Source organism: Sus scrofa, chromosome 5 (genome assembly GCF_000003025.6).
Source record: "Sus scrofa isolate TJ Tabasco breed Duroc chromosome 5, Sscrofa11.1, whole genome shotgun sequence".
Taxonomy (NCBI): domain Eukaryota; kingdom Metazoa; phylum Chordata; class Mammalia; order Artiodactyla; family Suidae; genus Sus; species Sus scrofa.
This window is the reverse complement of record NC_010447.5, coordinates 16,902,607-16,922,922: the sequence shown is the minus strand read 5'-3', so window position 1 is coordinate 16,922,922 and position 20,316 is coordinate 16,902,607. Positions and strand designations below refer to the sequence as shown.

The window sequence follows — 20,316 nt, the reverse complement described above, 5'->3', positions numbered from 1 at the left end:
GGGACTTTGGCAGACACTTTTGGATATTTAATCGCTTATAGCTCCTGCCTTATCCCTTGCTAACAGAACTCTCATTTTGTACAAGCACTAGAGCAGCAACATGGTCAAGCAAGATGGGCCCAACCCCAAAGATGAAGCCCAACCGGTCCAGGCCAAACGAGGTCATGCCATCCATTTCTCCCATCTCAGAGGGGTGTGTGACCCAGTTCTGACCAACAGCATGTTGCAGGAAGGAAGAAGGACCTTCTCCCCTTTAGAAGAGAGAGGGAGAAGCTAGAGAAATGCCCCTTCCCCTTCTCCTGCATTTGGGAGTTATGCTGACTGATGTGATGCTTGGAGCTTCTGCAGCCATCTTATGACTCTGACGGGAAAACCAGAACTGCAGAGAATCAGAGCCCTGATGTGGCTGCTGCCATTAACCAACCCCGGAGCCACCCAGCTCCAGACTTCTTGGGACTTCTCTATGCTGACTATGTTCCTGGTGCTGTCCTAAGCACTTTTCATGTATTACTTCATGGATGAAGACTGGCTCCATTCCCAGCAGGGGAACTTCCTATACCCTACCCGCTACTCAGGGCAATATAAGCAAGTCCCTCTGTGACATAAAGTAACATAATGTGTATATAGCCAAAGACAGCAAAAGTCCTCAGAGCCGGCTCGTTCCATGTCCACAGCCCACCCGCCTGTCTTTCCTTGATGGAGTATTCACGGCGATGCCATTCCAGTCGCTCCACAAAGCTGGCTCTCCCCCAACCCTTGCCTTTCACCGCCTTACTCGCCTCTTTATTCTTACTCATTGCTCCCCTCTTCCCCTTTTCCTCAACAACTGGATTCGAGAGGACAAGAAATGGAAACCCTCCAGCGCCCCCTCAAGCCAAAAATATCTGGAGTGACAGCAGATTTTTAAAAGCTGGATTTCTAGGCAGTGGAGAGTCCTTAAATATTAGCCATTGGTTTCATCAACCTGGTTGTAGCTCAAAAATGGGCCTTTTTTTGGAGTCCTGGACATGCTGTCCTGTCCCCTGACCCAAACATAAATCTAAGCGGTCCCCAAAGAAAGGGCCCTCCAGCCTCCTTCCGTGCTTTGCCAGGGGACCACTCGGGGTCCGCACCCAGGGGGTGAACAGGCTCCTCCTCAGGCTCGCCGGGCAGACCCCACAACTTTCCCCATCTTCCTAACTCTCCTCTCCATGTTGGGAAGGGAGTCACCTTGGCTCAGCCCCGCGGTTCAGGCTCAAAGAACAGCACCGGTCTGAACAGTTACACAGATTTTATTTGTCACCCATTGAGCACAGGAAGGTCTGGGCAGGCAGAGGTGTCACCATCACCTCCGCTGGTTCACACAGACCATGAGACTTGGTGGTCGGGGGTGGGGCGGGGGTGGGGGGGGCCTGTTCCTACCGCAGCTCGCTACGGGATTAGCACTACGACGCATTGGCTCTTGTTCTATTTACACCATGGAGTGTGGAGAGGGTACATTTCTTACACTAAAAATATATACTTTGGAATCTCTAAAACAAAAATATCTCTATCTCTACAGGAGACCTACTAGAAAGAACATAGAAAACGAGGGAAATGTACCAGCACCTCAAGTGGTCCCTTCCGTGGGAAGGTTGCTCTGCTCTCCACTCAACACCATTTGCTTGGGAGGGCGGCTGTATCTAACCAATCAGACAGACAGACAGACACAGACAGATGAGAGGGAGGCTTATTATCATCTTGGAGGAGTGAACACAGGAGGGAGGTGCGGGGAGGAGGATTTTGGCCTCTTTTGCAAAAGGAGTAGTTGCACATTCAGTTTGGTACTTCTGTTTCCAACGTTATTGCTTGTGTGAAAACCCTGCATGCTGGAGTCAACTGCGAAGCTGCTGAGAACAGCCCAAACTCTGCTGATTGCTGCTGGGCTCGGGCAGGCTGTGGGTGGTCGCTTTCTCTCTCTCTCTCAGAAATACTAATGCCATTGGACAAGACAGAAGAATTCTGTTTTCTCCAATGCTGAAAGTGGGCTGGGTTTAAGAAAACGCTATCCTTTTTCTTTTTAGAAGGATCAGAAAAACCATTTCATTCCCTTTGCGCACAGAATCTCCTACGAGTTAGGCCTCGGGAGGAATCATTCCACTTTCTGAATTTTCCCATTAAAAAGATTCACATGACCCTCCTTTTCCTCTTTTCAGCTTCAAGCAATACAGTGACTTCACACTTCTTTTGGTGATGAAGATTAGCCTCCTTTCTGGTAAAGAAATGCGAACTGGGCCAACTAGGCATTCTCTGTAATTAATACAAGACACCAAGGGCACCAAGAATCATAAAGAGTAGATTTGGTAGAAAAAATCCCTTCGATTTGGGTTTGGAATGTCTTTCTCATACGCTGAAACACGGATGAGCCTGAGGGCTTGTGAATCCTTTGTCCCTCATTCTAAATAAGGCAAATAACCACCAAGTCCCCTTTTTGAGAAGCTCCAGAACCAGCCAGGCTCCTCACCTCTCCCACCACCTCCAACTGGCAGTGAAGGACCTGTGACCAAGCACTCCTTTTCTTTCCAAAGAGAACTTGAAAGATGGAGGAAAAGGCAGAAAGGAGGGGAAAGGGAGCTTGAAAAAGCTGGGTCAGTAAAAGGGGGAAAACTGAGGATGATGTCACATTTGGTCAGCCCAGGGCCAGGAGGAGGGATTTTGACCTTACAGGAGGCCTGAGAGCTACAACCAGAGGAAGACAAGACGGCTGAAGACATCCAGTGCATGCTCAGTGTCCTGCCAGGATGCAGCTGGGAAACCTGAGAAGTCTGGGGAAATGCGGTAACAGACTAGCAGAGATTGCTTAAAAATCCTTGGAGGAGGTGCTAACTCTCCATGGAAAGAAGACATTTAGAGCAGCTGATAAAGTAGCAGAGAGAACAGACCGGATAGTATGTGTGATGCTGGTTAAAATGAAAGCCACGGACCCTGAGCTCAAGCTTTCTCCTAAGCTTCAGGAAAGCCTGGCGACTCCAAACATGGACACTGACATTGACAGAGGAATTTCAGGGAGAATGGCCAATTCCTCCATGAAGACGGAAGTCCAGAGCGCTGTGTAGGTGGAAAATAAAGTAGAACTGGGAATTCTTTTTTTGGATGACCAGAAACCAGATTCCCCAAACCAGAGACCTCTTGAAGGTCGCGTTTATCATAGCCTGAGATGTCAACCACATCTAAGACTTGGCGTATACCAGATGTTTTATCAAACACCTATGACTAATTGAAAAGCCAGTCATATTCCAGACAAATAGAGACTATTTATAACATTTTTTGAAAATATATGGTTCCCTACCTCTCTACCCCAAAGGCAAATGCGTATGAACAAGGATATAGGAATAGGAGCTGTGTGCAGCAAGAACCAGCTCTCCCAAATACTCCAATAGCAGAAGTCTGAAGTCATATATACCTAAAAGGAGCTAGCCTGCATTTTCTGCAACCAAACATATTTGGCAGTTTCACAGCATATTTCTGCTGGCCTTCACCTTCTCCCTAGACCAACTCTTCTCTAAGTCAAGGGCTGGGAAGGAACCCACCCACTTAGTGATGCCAGTTCTTCCCCTTAGAACTGAGATTCCACTCACCATCACTTTCTTAAATCCCTGGCCTCCCCACCTCCCTTCTTCTACACTACCAACCTACCAGGGCATTGGCCTGCCAACACTCAAACTATTCTTGAAATCTCCCCTTGTCCTAAAAGAGGTGGCCCACTTCTCTGGCCCAAACAAGCCTTGGTGCAGAAATTCCCTAACTACCTGCCTTGCTTTCTACTCCTCAATCAGTTTCTCTGTAATGTTGAGTGGAAACACCTTTTTCAAGACTAATGTGCCTGTATTTGCCCTCAAGCTATTCCGTCAGAGTAGAGAAGGGACGCCTTAAGTGGGAGAATAACCTTATTAAACCTTTTAATATCCCCACAGTCTAGGTGCATGAGGCTGTTTAATAACAGCGCTGAAATCTCATGGGTCCACATTCATCTGCTGATAAACACACATGCAGACACACACACATACACACATGTGGCTGTCTCTTCACCATCACTCCCAGTTTCCTACCCTACAGACCACCCAGCTTAACTCTGCCACCCATGGTCATGGCCGCAGACCTGAACAAGGAAGCAGCCAGGACTGAGGTGGAGTGCTGGGTGGGACGTGGGAAAGACGAGTGAGGAAGAGTAGGGAATGCTCCTACCACCAACGTGCGGCACAGATGAGGCCACCTACTGCTGGAGGGAAATCTAAGAGCCTAAAGACTGGCCCAGCCTTTCCAAGCCAACCTTCTGAAGGTGCAGTAACCTGGGAGGGTCTGGCTCGGGGCGCATGCACTACGCCGAGTTAACAAAGACAGGTCCCCCACTCTCCAGAAACCTGGTGGCACAGGGCACCACAAGACCTCAGTGTGTGAGGTGCGCTGAACTGTCACCTAGTTCTGTCACATGATGTATTCTTTCCCGTTCTGTGCCTTTCAGCCACACTGAGGCTGCGACATGGGAGCGGAGGCAGTAAGAAAAGATGGGGGAGGAAGGTGGAGGAAGGTAAGGGTTTGTTCTAAGGGAACAGAGAAGATGAAAAAGGAGGCAGGCTCAAGGAAGCAGCCAGAGAGGGACAGGGAAGATTAGCAAGAAAGCTTTTCCCATTGACGGGTTGCCTTTCGATTTTTTTCTAAATGGGCAGGTAGGTGGGTATGATGATTATTACATTAATGCTAAAGTGATAAAATGTGAAGCTTTGGCTCGCAAAGATTTTAATGCCCATAGAGTTCAAAGAAGCATGCCTGTTCCTGTCTGCACCATAGAAAAGGAAGCCGAGGTTGTCCCTAAAACAGCCTGGTGGGTAGAAATCAGACAAACCAGGAACAATACCCACAATTCAAAGGGATATCATTTTAATATTTGAAAGCAGCGTGACGTTCAGCCAGTGGCACTGGTACGGCCATACCTACTGGTAGTTTACAGCAGGCATCCATTCTGAATGGTTGGTGTCCATCCCGTACCAGTTGTTAAATATTTTGAAAATCATCTGTGTATTAAAATAACTGTGGCTCCAGGAGATAGGGAAATATGAAAGAAATGCAGGATTCCTTCAATATCAAAGGTCCTTAAGAATAAGCCTAGAATAGACTGATCTATTTTTGTCGTCTAAAGAATACCAAACTCCAAGAAGTTATGTAGCCAACTCTTCACCTATGAAAGGAGCACACACCGAGAGTCCCACTGGATAACTATTTTCTAGGATGGAAACTGAGCTGATCCGATTCCCTGGGTACCGACATGCTTGCTAGTCACGTTCTGTGCACAAAGGAAGGGAAAGTCTATACACATTGGAGCCCAAACCCTCACTAGTCACTGCAACAGAGAAGACGAAAACTATAGTTTTAAACTAAATACCAAAATTAATTTCACCACTTACAGTCCATTTCCCAATGTGGCTTTTTACATCTGAAAGTCAGAATAGTTGTCCACAAAAAACCCTCACGATGATGAAGCAACCACACGGCTGAAGGTGGTTTGGTCCATTGAGTTGAGGATGGTTTGCTACTAAGGCAGCTAAGGAGACATTACGTAAGCCCCTGGATCTCTCCAGGAGGGGAATCGGAATGTGTCTTTAAGGGACAGCAGCAAGACACGGGTGTTTCCACAACACGGCCAATAAAAACACCTCATCTCCCTTTCTACTCACAAACAACTACAATCAAACCTTTCCCAGGTACCTAGAAAGCAGACACCATGACCATTCTTCAGGCTAGGAAGTCCTTCCTGGTATCTAAACTACTTCCTTCTGTAGCAATTTAGGTTCGTTCTTTTTCTATCAACAACACCGAGAGCAGCTGCTCATCCTCACTCATCATGACTGATGTCCCCCTGAGCCTTTTCCTGTCTAAGCTAAGCAACTCCAGTGTCCCCCTTGGCCCCTTCATCATCCAAGGTTCTGGCTGAGTTCTGCAGGCTGCTGCTAGGGAGCGCTGAAGATGCGCCCGGGTCAGAGGCATCTTCTGGCTGCAGCGGTGGGCGCTGCCCATGCTCAGGGCACTGCCCCGCCTAGGAGCAGACCCTCCTGACAGCCTCTGGGTCTGACCAGCATCCCCCAGAGTAGGCAACCAAACCAAGGCTCAGGGCTGCCCAGGAGCCTGCAACCGCCCTGGAACTGGAGAGGCTTCCCTTTCTTCTCTGCTCGCCTTCCACTCCCCGACCTCATCCTGGGGGAAGAGGGACCTCCCTGAGGCAATCCTCAGAGGCAGAATGGATCCGTATGGCTCAGCAGGCCAGCAGAGGGTTTCAGAGGAAATGTCTGGAAAATGGGAAGCTGGGTCTTCAATGGTGGCGGTTCTGAAGAGAAAGAGAAGGAAGAGAAGTGCCAACAGGAGGTAGACTTCCGCTTCCACGCTCACACCTGACGATGCCCTCCGACGCCCATCATGAATAACTGAAGGCTCGGCATGGCTTGGACAGGACCAAGGACAGGGCCAGGCTTGGGCTCCCTTCTCAAGGAGACGCGCCATCTTCTCTGTAACCAGAACTTCCCTGAGGCACCTCACGGCCCACAGCCTCCAGCCCAGCAAAGACTTTTAGTTGAAGAGACTGAATAAAAGTGTTACAATTAGACAAAAAGGGAACACATGATTCATTCCTGCTTTTAACACAATACTTTGAAGATGTCACCACAGTTTGGATCTGGCTATATTTTAAGTTCATTTACAAGTAGACAAGTTCTCAACTAAAAATAACCACGTGCGTTATACATTTCAACAGCTGCCTGGATTTTCCTCTGAAGGAAACAAGATTCTATATTTCACACGCATTCAGCACAGATTTATTTTAACCCATTCGATGAAGAAATAACCCACCACTACCACCCACTGGTGGCTGTGACTTTGCAAAGCACACCAGTTTCTCCTCAGAGCAGCCTTCTGAGTGAGGCAGTTCATTATTATTACCCTATTTCATGGCTAAATAGACCAAGCGCCAGAAACAGTGGCCTGCCAGGTTGTACACGGAATTAATGGCTGGGCCAAGCTTCCTAACCTAGCCTAGTGCTTTGTTATTTTTAACTAGAAAAGTTGCCTCTAATAAGACCTAAGATTTTGCCTTCAGTTATCTGATGACTTAATGTCTGGACCAAATTAATCATGTAATTTGGGTGCAAAGCCCACCTGCGTGTAGGCAAAAATGTCTCAAGTCTTTCCATTTTTTCAACAACCAGGTTAAAACTGATCCACGCTAATGACGAATGATATTCAGAATTTAGTTTCCAAAATAAGAGAGCAGTTACAATGTAATGTTTCAAAATCTTCACTTGGCAATAATTCTCATTATGGAACAAGTTAAATAGGTTAAAGTCTATCAACTTTAAAAGTCAATACTAGCCAATGGTATTTAAAGTCAATACTGTCAACACTATTCAGATATTTTAAAGATTTTCCAAGGAGTTCCTGTTGTGACGTAGCAGAAACAAATCCGACTAGTATCCATGAGGATGCGGGTTTGATCCCTGGTCTCACTCAGTGGGTTAAGGAGCCGGCGTTGCTGTGGTTGTGCCGAAAAAAGGTTTTCCAGTTTGTGTGGCTTCAGGTAACCAGATTTTGAAATAGGAACTAGAAAGAGGATTAAGGGAACGAAACAGATACAGCAAATTTACATCCCCAAATCATTTCGTCCTGACTTTGGGCCTGTGTAAATGGGCAGCTCAAAGCGGTACATAAGCTCAAATAGTTAGAAAACATTTTTACTTTTCTTAGGCTGATAGCTATTTCTGTGGGGTTAGCAGCAGTCCTAGATGTGCTATTTAATAGATAAATTCAGTTTTACAACTAAGATATATTTTACTTTCAACATGGTTGCTATTTTTAAAAGCCAGAAATAAATAAAAATCAGCAATTATAGTTTTCTTTACCTCTTTTCCTTTGTGTTTCCAGAATTCATACTGAGAGCTTTCCAGACTGTGGTTTTCGGCATTTCATCAGATATATTAATCTCAGAGGGGTCACACCTGAAACCAAGGCTTCGGACAGTCAATGTCAGACAAACGGATAAGAGACATTGCGGTCTCTAACGCCCACCACCCGCCAGAAGGGAAAAGAGGAGGCCCGGGGGAGCCTGTCTCGCAGCTCTCAGGAGCGCTAGAACAGATGGCTGGGACGTTGAGAGGCAAGGTGGCCCGGGAGGTAGGCTGAGGGCCTGGCTGGGGCTGTGAGCAGCCAGCACTGCCCCCACACTTCTGCTCTCCATGCGGGGCTCTCTGGGGATGCTTTAGGAGCTGCCATTCACTAAGCCTCCCCCCGTGCCAGGCACAGTGCTGAGCATCCTTCGTGCACGTTCTCATTTACATGGCCAAATCTTTTCCATGTGCAGTTGACAAAAGACGGTTGCAATATATTCTCTTCACTGTCACAGCATCAGAGATTATTAACATCCTCATATTGAATGTGCAGAAACCAAAGCTCGTAGGGTTAAGAGACTCTCCAAGGTGAAACATCCGTAAGCGGAGAAACACGACCTTGAATCCAGTCCTTGGTCTCTAGAGACCCCCAGGACTCACCGTTTTCTACATGCCAGACTGTCTCCTTTTAAATGGCCAAGAGGAATTTTGTGGTGCAGTGGGTTAAGGATCCGGTGCTGCCAAGGCGGTGGCTTGGATTTGATCCCTGGCCCGCAAACTTCCACATGCCTCGGGTATGGCCAATAAATAAATAAATGGCCGAGAGAGGAGACAGCATCTGCTAGAGAAGGAATATGGCTCGTGCTTTGGCACAGAGAATACGAAGCCTATGGCTCCTTTCATGACAACTTGCAGAAAGTTTAGTTAAGGACCAAAGACTCCATTTCTTTGGGATCAGTTAAAAAATGAGGCTGGGGGATAGGAAAGGAAGATACTGATCAAAAGGTACAAACTTTTAGTTATAAAATGAAAAAAGTCTGAAGACTTAAGGTACAGTATGGTGATTGACTATAATAATCATGTACTGTACACTTGAAAGGTGCTGAGAAAGTAGATCTCGAAGTGTTCTCAGCACACACAGAAAAGAAGGGTAAGTATAGGAGGCAATGGATGTGTTGTTACTTTGATATATATAGTCACATATATTGGTATGTATTATTTTTACATATATATAAATATCATGTCATAGACCCTAAATATATACTCTATTTAGTGGTTAAAAATAAATATATATTTTACCTTCGGTCATGATATATAAAAAATATATATGTATCATGACCAAAGAAAAGACTTGCCTCATCTCCCCCTCAGTATAAACCACAATCAATTCAATAATTCAGCAGTATATTATTCAGCATCTAGATGACCCAGATTCCCGCTCTCTTTCTTTTCCGTCCCTTCTCCACTTCTGGGCTTCTTTTGTTTGTGTGTTCCTCTTCCAAAGCAGAAACAAAATACCAGGAATAAACAAATGGATCAATTAGGTTTCCAGTGATTTGTGGTGAGCCTCCAATTAGACAGACCAAAGGGCTAAGATCACTGGCAGAAGTAAGGAATTTCAATTTGGCTCCTCCTGGGCTCCTAGGACTGTAGATGCCATGAGCTAAGCTGGAAGAAGGGGCTGTCTCTGCCTCACTGCGATCCCCAAAGGCTGGCCTGAGCTCGGGCATGTCACACCCAGCAGGCTGAGAAACAAAGGCTATATGCCACTCATCTTTGGAAGGTGGCTGAGAAAGGCTGAAGGAGCACTGGTTTGTGGAGTACGAAGACTAGGGTTGAACTTGAACTTAGAAACACTGAACCTTTCTTAGAACCTTACTTAGAAACACCGTGTGACCTTGGACAAATGACCGAGAACTCTCCAAGTCTCTGTGTCTTCACCAAACAAGAGTGGATAGTGAGGCTCACATCACGGAGTTGTTGTACAGGGTAAATGAGAGCACGCGGTAAACCTTCTAGCACAGAGAAGGTGCTCAGCACATGGGCTCCCTTCCCCCTGCCCTTGTGACTCCCAGCACCCAGCACAGTGCCTGATGCATGGCAGGCCCTCAGTAAACCGATGAAGCAAAGGGGTTTTCACAGGTTGGAACAGCGAGGCTGAAGGTTTAGCTCTTTGGACCAACAGCTGCCTTTGTGACCCCCCCACCGCCACCCAGAGCTAGAGCTTTCACAGAACAACCCGAACAGTCAGCTCCTCTGTGTTTGGGGAGATTTACCTGAAACTGCTGTTCTTTCCAGGACTACTCAGTAACTTCCTGCTCTCTAAGGGGAACTTGTCTCCTCCCATTTCTAACATTTTCTCAGCCTCCTAGAAGAAAGGGAGATATTATTTTATCCTGGACAAATGAAACCATAATCTACAGCAGCCCATTTTTCAATCACCATAATTTTTACCTAATTTTCTTTCACATGTATTATAAGAGCATATAATTATTTTCATTCATAGATTTGACTCACCACAAAAAGAGAGACCACCCAATATCTGTACCTATGGAATAGTATTTTTTAAAAAAGGACTTGAGGGCATTCCTGTTGTGGCTCAGGGGTTACAAACCTGACTAATATCCATGAGGATGCAGGTTTGACCCCTGGCCTCACTCAGTGGGTTAAGGATCTGGCGTTGCCATGATCTGTGGTGTAGGTCACAGATGCAGCTCAGATCTGGCATTGCTGTGGCTGTGGTGTAGGCCAGCAGCTGCAGCTCCAATTCAACCCCTTGCCTGGGAACCTCCGTATGCTGCAAGTGCAGCCCTAAAAAGGAAAAAAAAAAAAGGACTTGAATCTGGGTAAACCTTTAGATACAACTACCAATTTACCAGAAATATAGCGGACAGAAGAATATGTTAAATGATACCAATGACGTATTTAGTGAAATCTAAGTGGCAGGAAACCCCATAAGTCAGAGACCCAGATTCTTCAACAAAAAGAAAAAAAGACAGAAGGGGAACCCCTAAAGAGATTTAAGAAACATATTAACCAATTGTAATATATGGGCCTTATTTGGATCCTGATACAAATGGTTAAAAATAATAACAAAGCAACTGGGTAAATATGAGTACTGACTGTGTTTGAAATGTTCCATAATAAAATACACACACACACACACACACACACACACACACACACACACACAGAGGGATATTATTCAGCCATAAAAAAGAAGATCCTGCCATTTGCAACAACGTGAATGAAACTTGAGGGCATTATGCTAAATGAAATGTCAGAGAAAGACAAACACTATATAATCTCATTTACATATTGAATCTAAAACAACTGAAGTCCCGGAGACTGAGAACAGGTCGCCAGGGGTTGAAGGTGGGGATGGGTGAAGAGGATCAATATGATGTGTAAGTTCTGGGATGGAATGTACAGCACGGTAGCTAAAGTTAACAATCCTGTGTCGTGTATTTGAAAGTGGTTAAGAGATTAGATTTTAAAAGTTCTCGCCACACACACACACACACACACACACACACACACACACACACGACCATGTGAGGTGACAGATGTTGTTAACTCACCCTGTTATGGTAATCATTTCACAATATGTACATATATCAAAGCATTGCACTGTACAGCTTAAACTCACACCATGTTATATGTCAATTATATCTCAATAAAGCTGGAGAAAATAATACAAGGTTTTTAAAATCCAAGATTTTAGAAAAAAATCCTTTAAATTTCAAAGGACACTATTTCAGGCACTAACTGTACTTTGCTACACATCCACTCTTTGCACGTATAGGCCATTGATTGAGGGTCCACTGAGTGGATGGCAGATGTCAAGTGCTGACGGAAATGAGGAAGGACAGAAAGTCCTATGTGAGCTACCTCTGCAAACCGCAATACCATCTGCAATGAGGCATGTATACTCTCAGAAAACAATAGGTTCTGTATACTTGTCAAATTAGATCTTTGGGGAGAATATGAACCATTAGATCTGATAATAAGAGCAGGTTCTATATTCATATTCTAAGTGTGAACCTGGTGAATAGACTGTAGACAAACAGAGGGGGCAAAAACAACTGGTTATCAAATCTGAAAATTAAGGACAGCCATTGGCTGAGAATGTCTTTGGAGTAATCTTCCCAGCTCCTAAATATAACCCTTTGGGATTCCAGACATCCTGACTTTTCATGTGGCCCTTCCTATGTTCTGTAACTTGAGGCTGCCCCAAAGTGTACAGTTGGTACAAGAACTATGACCTCTTCCTCCTTGGCCTTCTTTTTGGCATCATCCAACTTCTTCTTTTTGCTTTCAGGCATGAGATCATCTAACCAGCTCAGCTCACGCTTAGAGAAACAGAGATCCATGACTTTCCTGACAAAGACCAAGGCCAAAACCTGAGGAAAAATAAAGAAAGTGAATTAAAGGGGCTCATTTCCTTCCTGAAGTTAAAGAGCAAAGTCTTATTTTCTCAGCAGACTAGGTCATGTCAAGCAAAATCAAACTCAAAACAATCTTAAGAGCTGCCTTCGGAGTTCCCACTTGATGCAGTAGATTAAGAATCCAACTGCAGGGAGTTCCCATTGTGGCTCAGTGGTAATGACTCGACTAATATTCATGAGGATGCAGGTTCGATCTCTGGCCTCGCTCAGTGGGTTAAGGATCCAATGTTACAGTGAGCTGCAATGTAGATATGGCTCGGATCTGGCACTGCCATGGCTGTGGCATAGGCTGGCAGCTGTAGCTCCAAATCAACCCCTAGCCTGGGAACTTTCATATGCCATAGGAGTAGCCCTAAAAGACAAAAAAACAAAAAACAACAACAACAAAAAAAAAGGAATCCAACTTCAGCACTGCAGCAGCTCAGATCGCTGTTGGAGACTCAGGTTCAATTCCTGGCCCAGCACAGTGGGTTAAGGATCTGGCATTGTCAGCTGTTGTCAGTTGTCATCTGGTGCTATGGTTGTGGCACAAGTTGCAGTTGTGGCTTGAATTCCATCCCTAGCCCAGGGAACTTCCGTATGCTATGGGTGTAGCCATTAAAAAGAGAGAAAGAGTTGCCTTTTATTGAGGCTCTCTTTGTACCAGGTACTAAGTTAACTATATTATATACAATATTTTATTTAACTATCACCATAATAAGCCTACAACTTATTGATCCCCTAGCTGAACTAACTTAATTCCTTCACTGAAAAGAGAAACCCTTTATCTACAGATGGGCCTAAGAGCTGCTTCCCCTGGTTTGAGGCCAGCAAGGGTTACAAGGGCAGCAAGGGGGTGGAGGGCCTCTCGAGGAGCCGGCCTTGCTGGGGCCAGCCTGCCCAACCCCAACATGGGTCACCATGCAGTGAGAGGCCTTAAGGACCATCTCTGCCTATGCATTTACTCACAAAAGCCATGCTTGATGCCTGAATCATGGATCTCAAGTGGTTTTTGTCTCTGCCCCCTGGCCTGGCTTGACACTCATTTTATAAATGAGGAGACTGAGGCCCAGGGAGAGAAAATGACTTGCCTAAAATCTGACAGCTAATTTCCTCAATATAAATGACCAGCGCCCTTAACTGCAGCTCCACTTTCTCCCTATAAGGGCCATTTCAGCCAAAGAAGAACCCATAATAACCCAGAATGATCTGCCTGGCTAGACTGGTGTTCACCTTGTCTATCTGGGACTGGATAAGGAATGAAGCAAATTCATTTCCCCCTAATTTCAATAACCATTTTCCCAATAAATCCAAAATTGATAGTATCCCTTCTAGGAATTGCCAGGAATTTGCTATTTCTCTAACCATTTACTCTCTGACCACAACACCCAAATTCCAACACTACGTGTACTCTGATAAAACTGAGAAACCCATCAGGACGGTTTATATCTAGGAGATTGGGGGAAAGAAATCTCTAGTTCCCTCACCCTTGAATATTCTCCCAGTAAGACCAAGTTCAAAAGTACCTACTAAATGAGTACCAGACATCACCCTCACTGCCTTTTCCCTCTTGAGGTCTGTCCTAGAGGAAACTTTCAAAAAGCCCGCTGAATTCTCAGCATCCTCATGACACAGGGTGAGCCAAAGACAGGAAGGCATCAAGGGGAGAAGATGAAACAGCGAGATGGTCACGTGGCAGGACCTGCCATCACCCTAGATTTAGGGAACAGCTTGTCACCTGTTGCATCACACAGTTCAGCTGTCCAAGTCCCCTTTCCAAAGCCCCTTTAAAAAGGAGGGAAGGATGTCCCAGTCACCCACTAGTGTGAAGCCAACCTCTTCCCTCTTCCAGTGGCTTGAAACAGTACATTTTCATCGATACGGGCACTTTTTTTTTTTTTTTTTAATGGCTGCACAGATTGAACCCAAGCCACAGCTGCGACCTATGCCACAGATGCAGCAATGCAGGATCCTTAATCCACGGAGCTGGGCCAGGGATCAAATCCATGCCTTTGCAGCAACTTAAGATATTGCAGTCAGATTCTTAACCCACTGTGCCACAGTGGGAACTCCAAGAAACTTCCGATTGCAATAGATTCTAAATGGAACCATATTGCTTTGAGATAATATGCAAATTACTGCAAACATGAAGAATCCTCCCCATGTCACATTCATGAGAGAGAGAGAGATTGATAGAAAGAAATACAGATAGGCAGAGAAGGAGTTCCCGTCATGGCTCAGCGGGAATGAATCTGACTAGTATCCATAGTCGACCCCTAGCCTGGGAACCTCCATATGCCGTGGGTACAGCGCTAAAAAAAAAAGACAGATAGGCAGAGAGGCCGACTGATAGCCTTGAAAATAAACATGGAAAACTACTACTCACATGCATCCACACCTCAAGGCCCCCCCTAAAAATGCTGCTCCTGCCAAGACCAAGTAAAAAACAAACTCACCATCATGAAGGATTAATATCCAGAATATAGAGAGAGCTAAAACTCAACAACAACAACAAAAAACCCACTTTGGGTTGTTCCTGTTGTGGCTCAGTAGTAACAAACCTGACTAGTATCCATGAGGACACAGGCTTGATTCCTGGCCTTGCTCAGTGGGTTAAGGATTCCATGTTGCTGTGGCTGTGGTGTAGGCTGGCAGCTACCACTCCAATTAGACTCCTAGCCTGGGAACTTCCACATGCTGCGGGTGCAGCCCTAAAAAGACAACAACAACAAAAAACAAACAAAAAAAACATTATTTTTTTTAAATTATAGGTGATTTATACTCTTGTGCCAATTTCTGCTATACAGCAAAGTGACCCAGATATACATACATATACATACTTTTTCTCGTATTATCTTCCATCATGTTCTATCCCAAGAGACTAGGAATAGTTCCCTGTGCTACATAGCAGCATCTCATTGCTTATAGAAACACATTATTTTAAAATGGGCAAGGGACTTGAATAGATATTTCTCCAAAGAAGTTACACATAGCCAATAAGCACATGAAAAGATGCTCAACATCATTAATCATTAGAGAAATATAAACCACAACAAGATACCAACTCACACCCATTAGGATGGCTGTTATCCAAAAAAACCCACCAGGCTACAACATGGATAAACCCTGAAGCTGTTATGCTAAGCAAAACAAGCCAGTCACAAAAGGACAAATACCAGATTCCACTCACATGAGGTCCCTAGAGGAGTCAGATTCATAAGAGATGGACAGGAAGAATGGTGGTTGCCAGGGACTGAGGAGATGGAGAAACGGGGCATTATTGTTTGATGGGTACAGAATTTCAGTTCTGCAAGATGAAAAAAGCTCTGGAGGTGGATGTTGGTGATGGTTGCACAACAATGTGAATGCACTTAATGCCACTGAAATGTACACTTAAAAATAGTGAAGATGGGAGTTCCCAAACAGTGGGTTAAGAACCTGACCGCAGTGGCTCGGGTTGCTGTGCAGGCGTGGCTTCGATCCCCCACCAGGAGGAGTGGGTTAAAGGAGCTGACATTGCGGTGGCTGTGGTATAAGGTACAGCTGTGGCTCGGATTCAACCCCTGGCCCAGGAATTCCTATGTGCCGCAGGTGCAGCCATTAAAAAAAATTAGTGAAGATGGTAAGTTTTATGTTATATATATTTTATCACTATTTAAAAAAAATAATCCTAATACCTTTTAAACTCACCATCATTGGAAAGACGATGGCAGCTGGAGACGCCTTGATGACCCAGAGCAGGACGAGGCAGGTCAGCTGGATGAGGGTGAAGAGGTGTACCTTGCGCAGCGGCACGTGCCGCAGGTAGATGAAGTCCGGCTGGTGCTTGGCAGGCATCCCAAAGAGCTTCAGACGATCAAAGAACTGGGAGGAGGGAACTAGCATTTATTTTCAGGTGGCTTCTCGGGGGCCTTGTTAGGCCTGTTCATGTGTCTTACATCACCTGCTCCAAAAGGTAGGTGAGACCTTTTCTACCCGACAGAAGTAGAGACTGAGTCTCAGAGAGAACAGGTAACTTGGCCAAGGTTGGCAAGTGACAGAGTCAAAACTTGAATCTATCTCTTCTAATTCTGGATTCCAACTTCCTTCTAGCTCCAAGAGATCTTTCTCAGGGAGTATGGAAAGAGATCTTTCTCAGGGAAAACAAAATAAGGCCATGACATCTTTCTGCTTAAAAGACCAAATCTCTTATTTGTTCTTTGAGGAGTCTGGAGCTTTTCGTTGATTATTTATGGTAAAAAGATAAAATGAAACCTCAGAACATTCTGGATATAGAAAATATGACCAGCCTTATAGGATGAAAATGAGGACAGAGACCCAGAGAAATTAATAATCTGCTCAAAGTCACATCAGACCTCAGTGTAGAAGAATGACCCCTGGGCAGTCCAAAATAGCAAAGGGAACCAGCCACCAAGAGAAGCAGCCACTAAGGTTATGTATTGTCCGGGTACCCAGCTAATCATTGGCAAGAGCCTGCTTTTTTCTGTTCACAGGACTCAGGAATGAGTTGACAGATGGGAAAAGACAGAGCAGCATGACAGGAAGTGTTACCTGCTTACCTACAGCAGCTCTCACTACTCCCAATCTCCTTACCAATGAGCCCCCAGTTAAACCCCCCTCACGCTTTAGCCAAGAATTAAAACTAGTGTTGACCATGCATGGAAACCAATTTGGCTCTTGAACAACCTTTCAAATCTAAGTTTACCAGCATCTTACAAAGCACCTAGTGTTTAATACATGCCTGAAAATTGTCTGTTGAATAACTGACCAATAGCTGGAACCATGACATTGAGCCAGGCCACCCTGGAAGTCTCTATGCCCTCATGCTGACATGACATTTTGCCCAATGTCCAAAGAAATGCCTCAAACAGTTTAACTAGAAAGACTAGGAAATGGTTTCCCAAGTTCCTCTCCGGTCAGGACAGGTGAGCTCTCAGAAAGAAGACATTGCCTGGCTCAACCATTCAATACCTGAATCCCCTGCAGTGAAGACACTCCCATGTAGAGGAAAACTCCATAGAGGACTGGCATCGGGATGAACTGAAAGGGCAGAAAGACCAGAAATTAAATTCAGGGTCACAGCACACTCAATATGATCAAAACTTCCAAACCTCCGAGAAGGAAGCAAAGTCACAAAATCGCTACATAAATGCTGCATTAGTTTCTGCTGCCTTTATATGATTTAGAGGGAGAAACAAAAACAGAAGCTGACAAGGATAAAAATCATTTTGTTCTGAAATGAAATGATTACACATAAGTATAATCTGGTCCTGGTTAAATCACAGGCCTCACGTCTTCTCCCCATCTGGCTCTTCCTCCCCCATGGAAATCGGCACGTGCGCTCGCACTCACATGCACGCACACACACACACACACACACACACACAAACACACACGCATGCACGCACCCCTCTTTTATAGAACTGACACCTTTTATGGCCCCAGCGTGCTTCCGCTGTGAAACTCTGCTGTCTCAGAACCAATACCTTTTAAATCTTTTGTAATCGCACACTCATATCCTCAGGGTTTTGGTGTATTTTAAATATAGACTAAAAACATTTGCTTTTTTTATTTACCAGAGAACTGCGGGCAGGAGTAGGGAGGTATCTTATCAGAGGAGGAGTGATGTGGCGAGAAATACCAACATTATTCCATTGCATTGAACATACATACACACTTAGGTTACATCAATCTGGGTGACTTTCTGAACAACTTTATAAGGTAGAGGAGGGAGGCCTACAGCATCAAGGCGAGGAAAGTCTCATTACAAAGACTAAACTCAACATGTTTTTATTCCAGGGCTAAAGAACATTGCCCCAAACCATTCTTCTTTGATTTGAAAATCCCCATTGGACTCTACATTGTTCAGGTTCTATGGTGAATAGACATTTGGTGCTAAATAACCTCGTTTGAAGATCTACTGGAATGGTTTCCTAAAAGAACCCTCCTGAGACAGTTATAGGAAGGCCGGGCAACGCCCACTGCCATGCCGTCATGGTTACACTCCCAGAGGGGCAGCGACTTTGGGCTCCCCAGATGGCATTTAGATCAGAGGTGGGGGTGGGGGCAGGGCTGGGGGCAGAGAATGGAGAGGGGTGGGGCCTGAGGAGAGGGGATAAGATTAAGGGGAAGGTGGCTCAGAATCCTTTCTCAGCTCTCTCTTTTCTCGTCCTTAAACAGCATTTAAATAGGTAGCTGAGGATTCACCAAAAAGAGGGGAAGGAGGCAAGGGAGCAAAGCAAGTGCCCCGGAATGGGTGGGCTTGGTGACAAGAGGGTTCCTTTTCATCCCATTTTTCCCAGATGCAGGCCTTACACACACAAAAATTTTTTTTCTCATGTTCCCAGTAGCTTCTATCTTTCCAAAAATCCCCTTTTAACCCATCTCACACCAGCTACTGCCCACTTTTCTTTTTTTATATATATATTTTTTATTTTTTCATTTTTTTATTACTCAAATGAATTTATCACATCTGTAGTTGTATAATGATCATAACAATCTAATTTCACAGGATTTCCATCCCACAGCCCAGGCATATCCCCCCACCCCCCAAACTGTCTCCTCTGGAGACCATAAGTTTTTCAATGTCTGTGAGTCAGCATCTGTTCTGCAAAGAAGTTCCGTCTGTCCTTTTTTCAGATTCCACATGTCAGTGAAAGCATTTAATGTTGGTGTCTCATTGTATGGCTGACTTCACTTAGCATGATAGTTTCTAGGTCCATCCATGTTGCAAAAAATGCCGGTATTTCATTCTTTTTAATGGCTGAGTAATATTCCATTGTGTATATATGTACCACATCTTCTGGATCCACTCCTCTCTCAATGGACATTTAGGTTGTTTCCATGTCTTGGCTATTGCAAATAGTGCTGCAATGAACATTGGAGTACATGTGTCTTTGTGAGTCGTGGTTCTCTCTGGATAGATGCCCAGGAGTGGGATTGCTGGATCAAATGGTAGGTCTATGTGTAGTTTCCTGAGGAATCTCCATACTGCTTTCCACAGTGGTTGCACCAATTGACAATCCCACCAACAGTGTACTAGTTGGCCATTCTGGCTGGTGTAAGGTGGTACCTCATCGTGGTTTTGATTTGCATTTCTCTAATAATGAGTGACGCTGAACATCTTTTCATGTGTTTCTCGGCCATCTGTACGTCTTCTTTGGAGATGCCCACCTTTCTGTTCCACTCCACAGAAAAAGCCTCTTGAAAGAGTGGGCTGCCCACACTCTGCTTCCTCACCACCTCTTTACCGTCAGTCCCCTCTCAGGTGGCTTCTGCTCTGCTGTTCCAATGAACCTGCCCTTGTCCAGTCACCTTAGGCCTCCATGTTGCCAAATCCAGTGGCCTGGGGGTCTGATCTTCATCTTCCCGGACAGTTTCTAGCCAGCTTTTGCATGGCTTCCCTGCTGGACACCCTCCTGGTCCCCGTCGCCTGCTGGGCAGCTCTTTGGTCTCCATTTCTGTCTCCTCTACCCGGCTCAACCTGACTTCCGAGTCCTGGTCCCCTTAGACCCTGCTCTGCCTCTGAGCCTCCTTCCTTGTAGCCATCCTCCTCTCGGCAGGTCTCATCTACTTCCGTGGCTTTCAATACCGAGGGCATTGTGGGTGTGCTGCTGACGCCCACATTTACATTTCTAGTCCAGAACCCTCCTCTAGCTCTTCACTCAGATGCCCCCCAGACATCTCACTCAAAACCTGACGCAGGTCACAAATCACTTCCTCTTTCATGCAGTCTTCTCCATCCGACATGCCACCCAACCTCCATCCAGGTGTCAAGTCAGAAACCTAGCAGGCATTTGATTTTTTCCCATTTTCCACACCCCATTCCCTGTTCAGTCAACCAGCAGGACCTTCGGTTCTCCTCCAAGATATACAGAAGCCATGCCTTTTATGCATCCCTGCTGCCAATCTCCTCATCCAAGCCTCCATTATCTCTCACCTGTTACAGACTCACTGGTCTCTCTGCCTCTATTTTACCTTGACCCTAAGAACTTATTGTCTAG

General features: G+C 45.3%; 1 protein-coding gene across 8 annotated transcripts in view; it reads right to left on the bottom strand.

Moving 5' to 3' along the window:
* The window catches only part of SLC4A8 (solute carrier family 4 member 8), a 79,003-nt gene continuing 59,940 nt past the window's right edge, over positions 1,254-20,316 (bottom strand). For 5 of the 8 annotated variants that reach the window (XM_013988274.2, XM_013988273.2, XM_021091660.1 and 2 more), the window contains exons 20-25: positions 17,285-17,353; positions 16,004-16,177; positions 12,152-12,289; positions 10,163-10,254; positions 7,902-7,997; positions 1,254-6,337 (exon numbers count right to left, since the gene is read on the bottom strand). In XM_013988274.2, coding sequence (XP_013843728.2) covers positions 6,121-6,337; positions 7,902-7,997; positions 10,163-10,254; positions 12,152-12,289; positions 16,004-16,177; positions 17,285-17,353 — 786 coding nt within the window. In that variant the 3' untranslated portion in view covers positions 1,254-6,120. The other 3 variants (XM_021091663.1, XM_013988276.2, XM_013988275.2) reach the window with 2 other exon arrangements.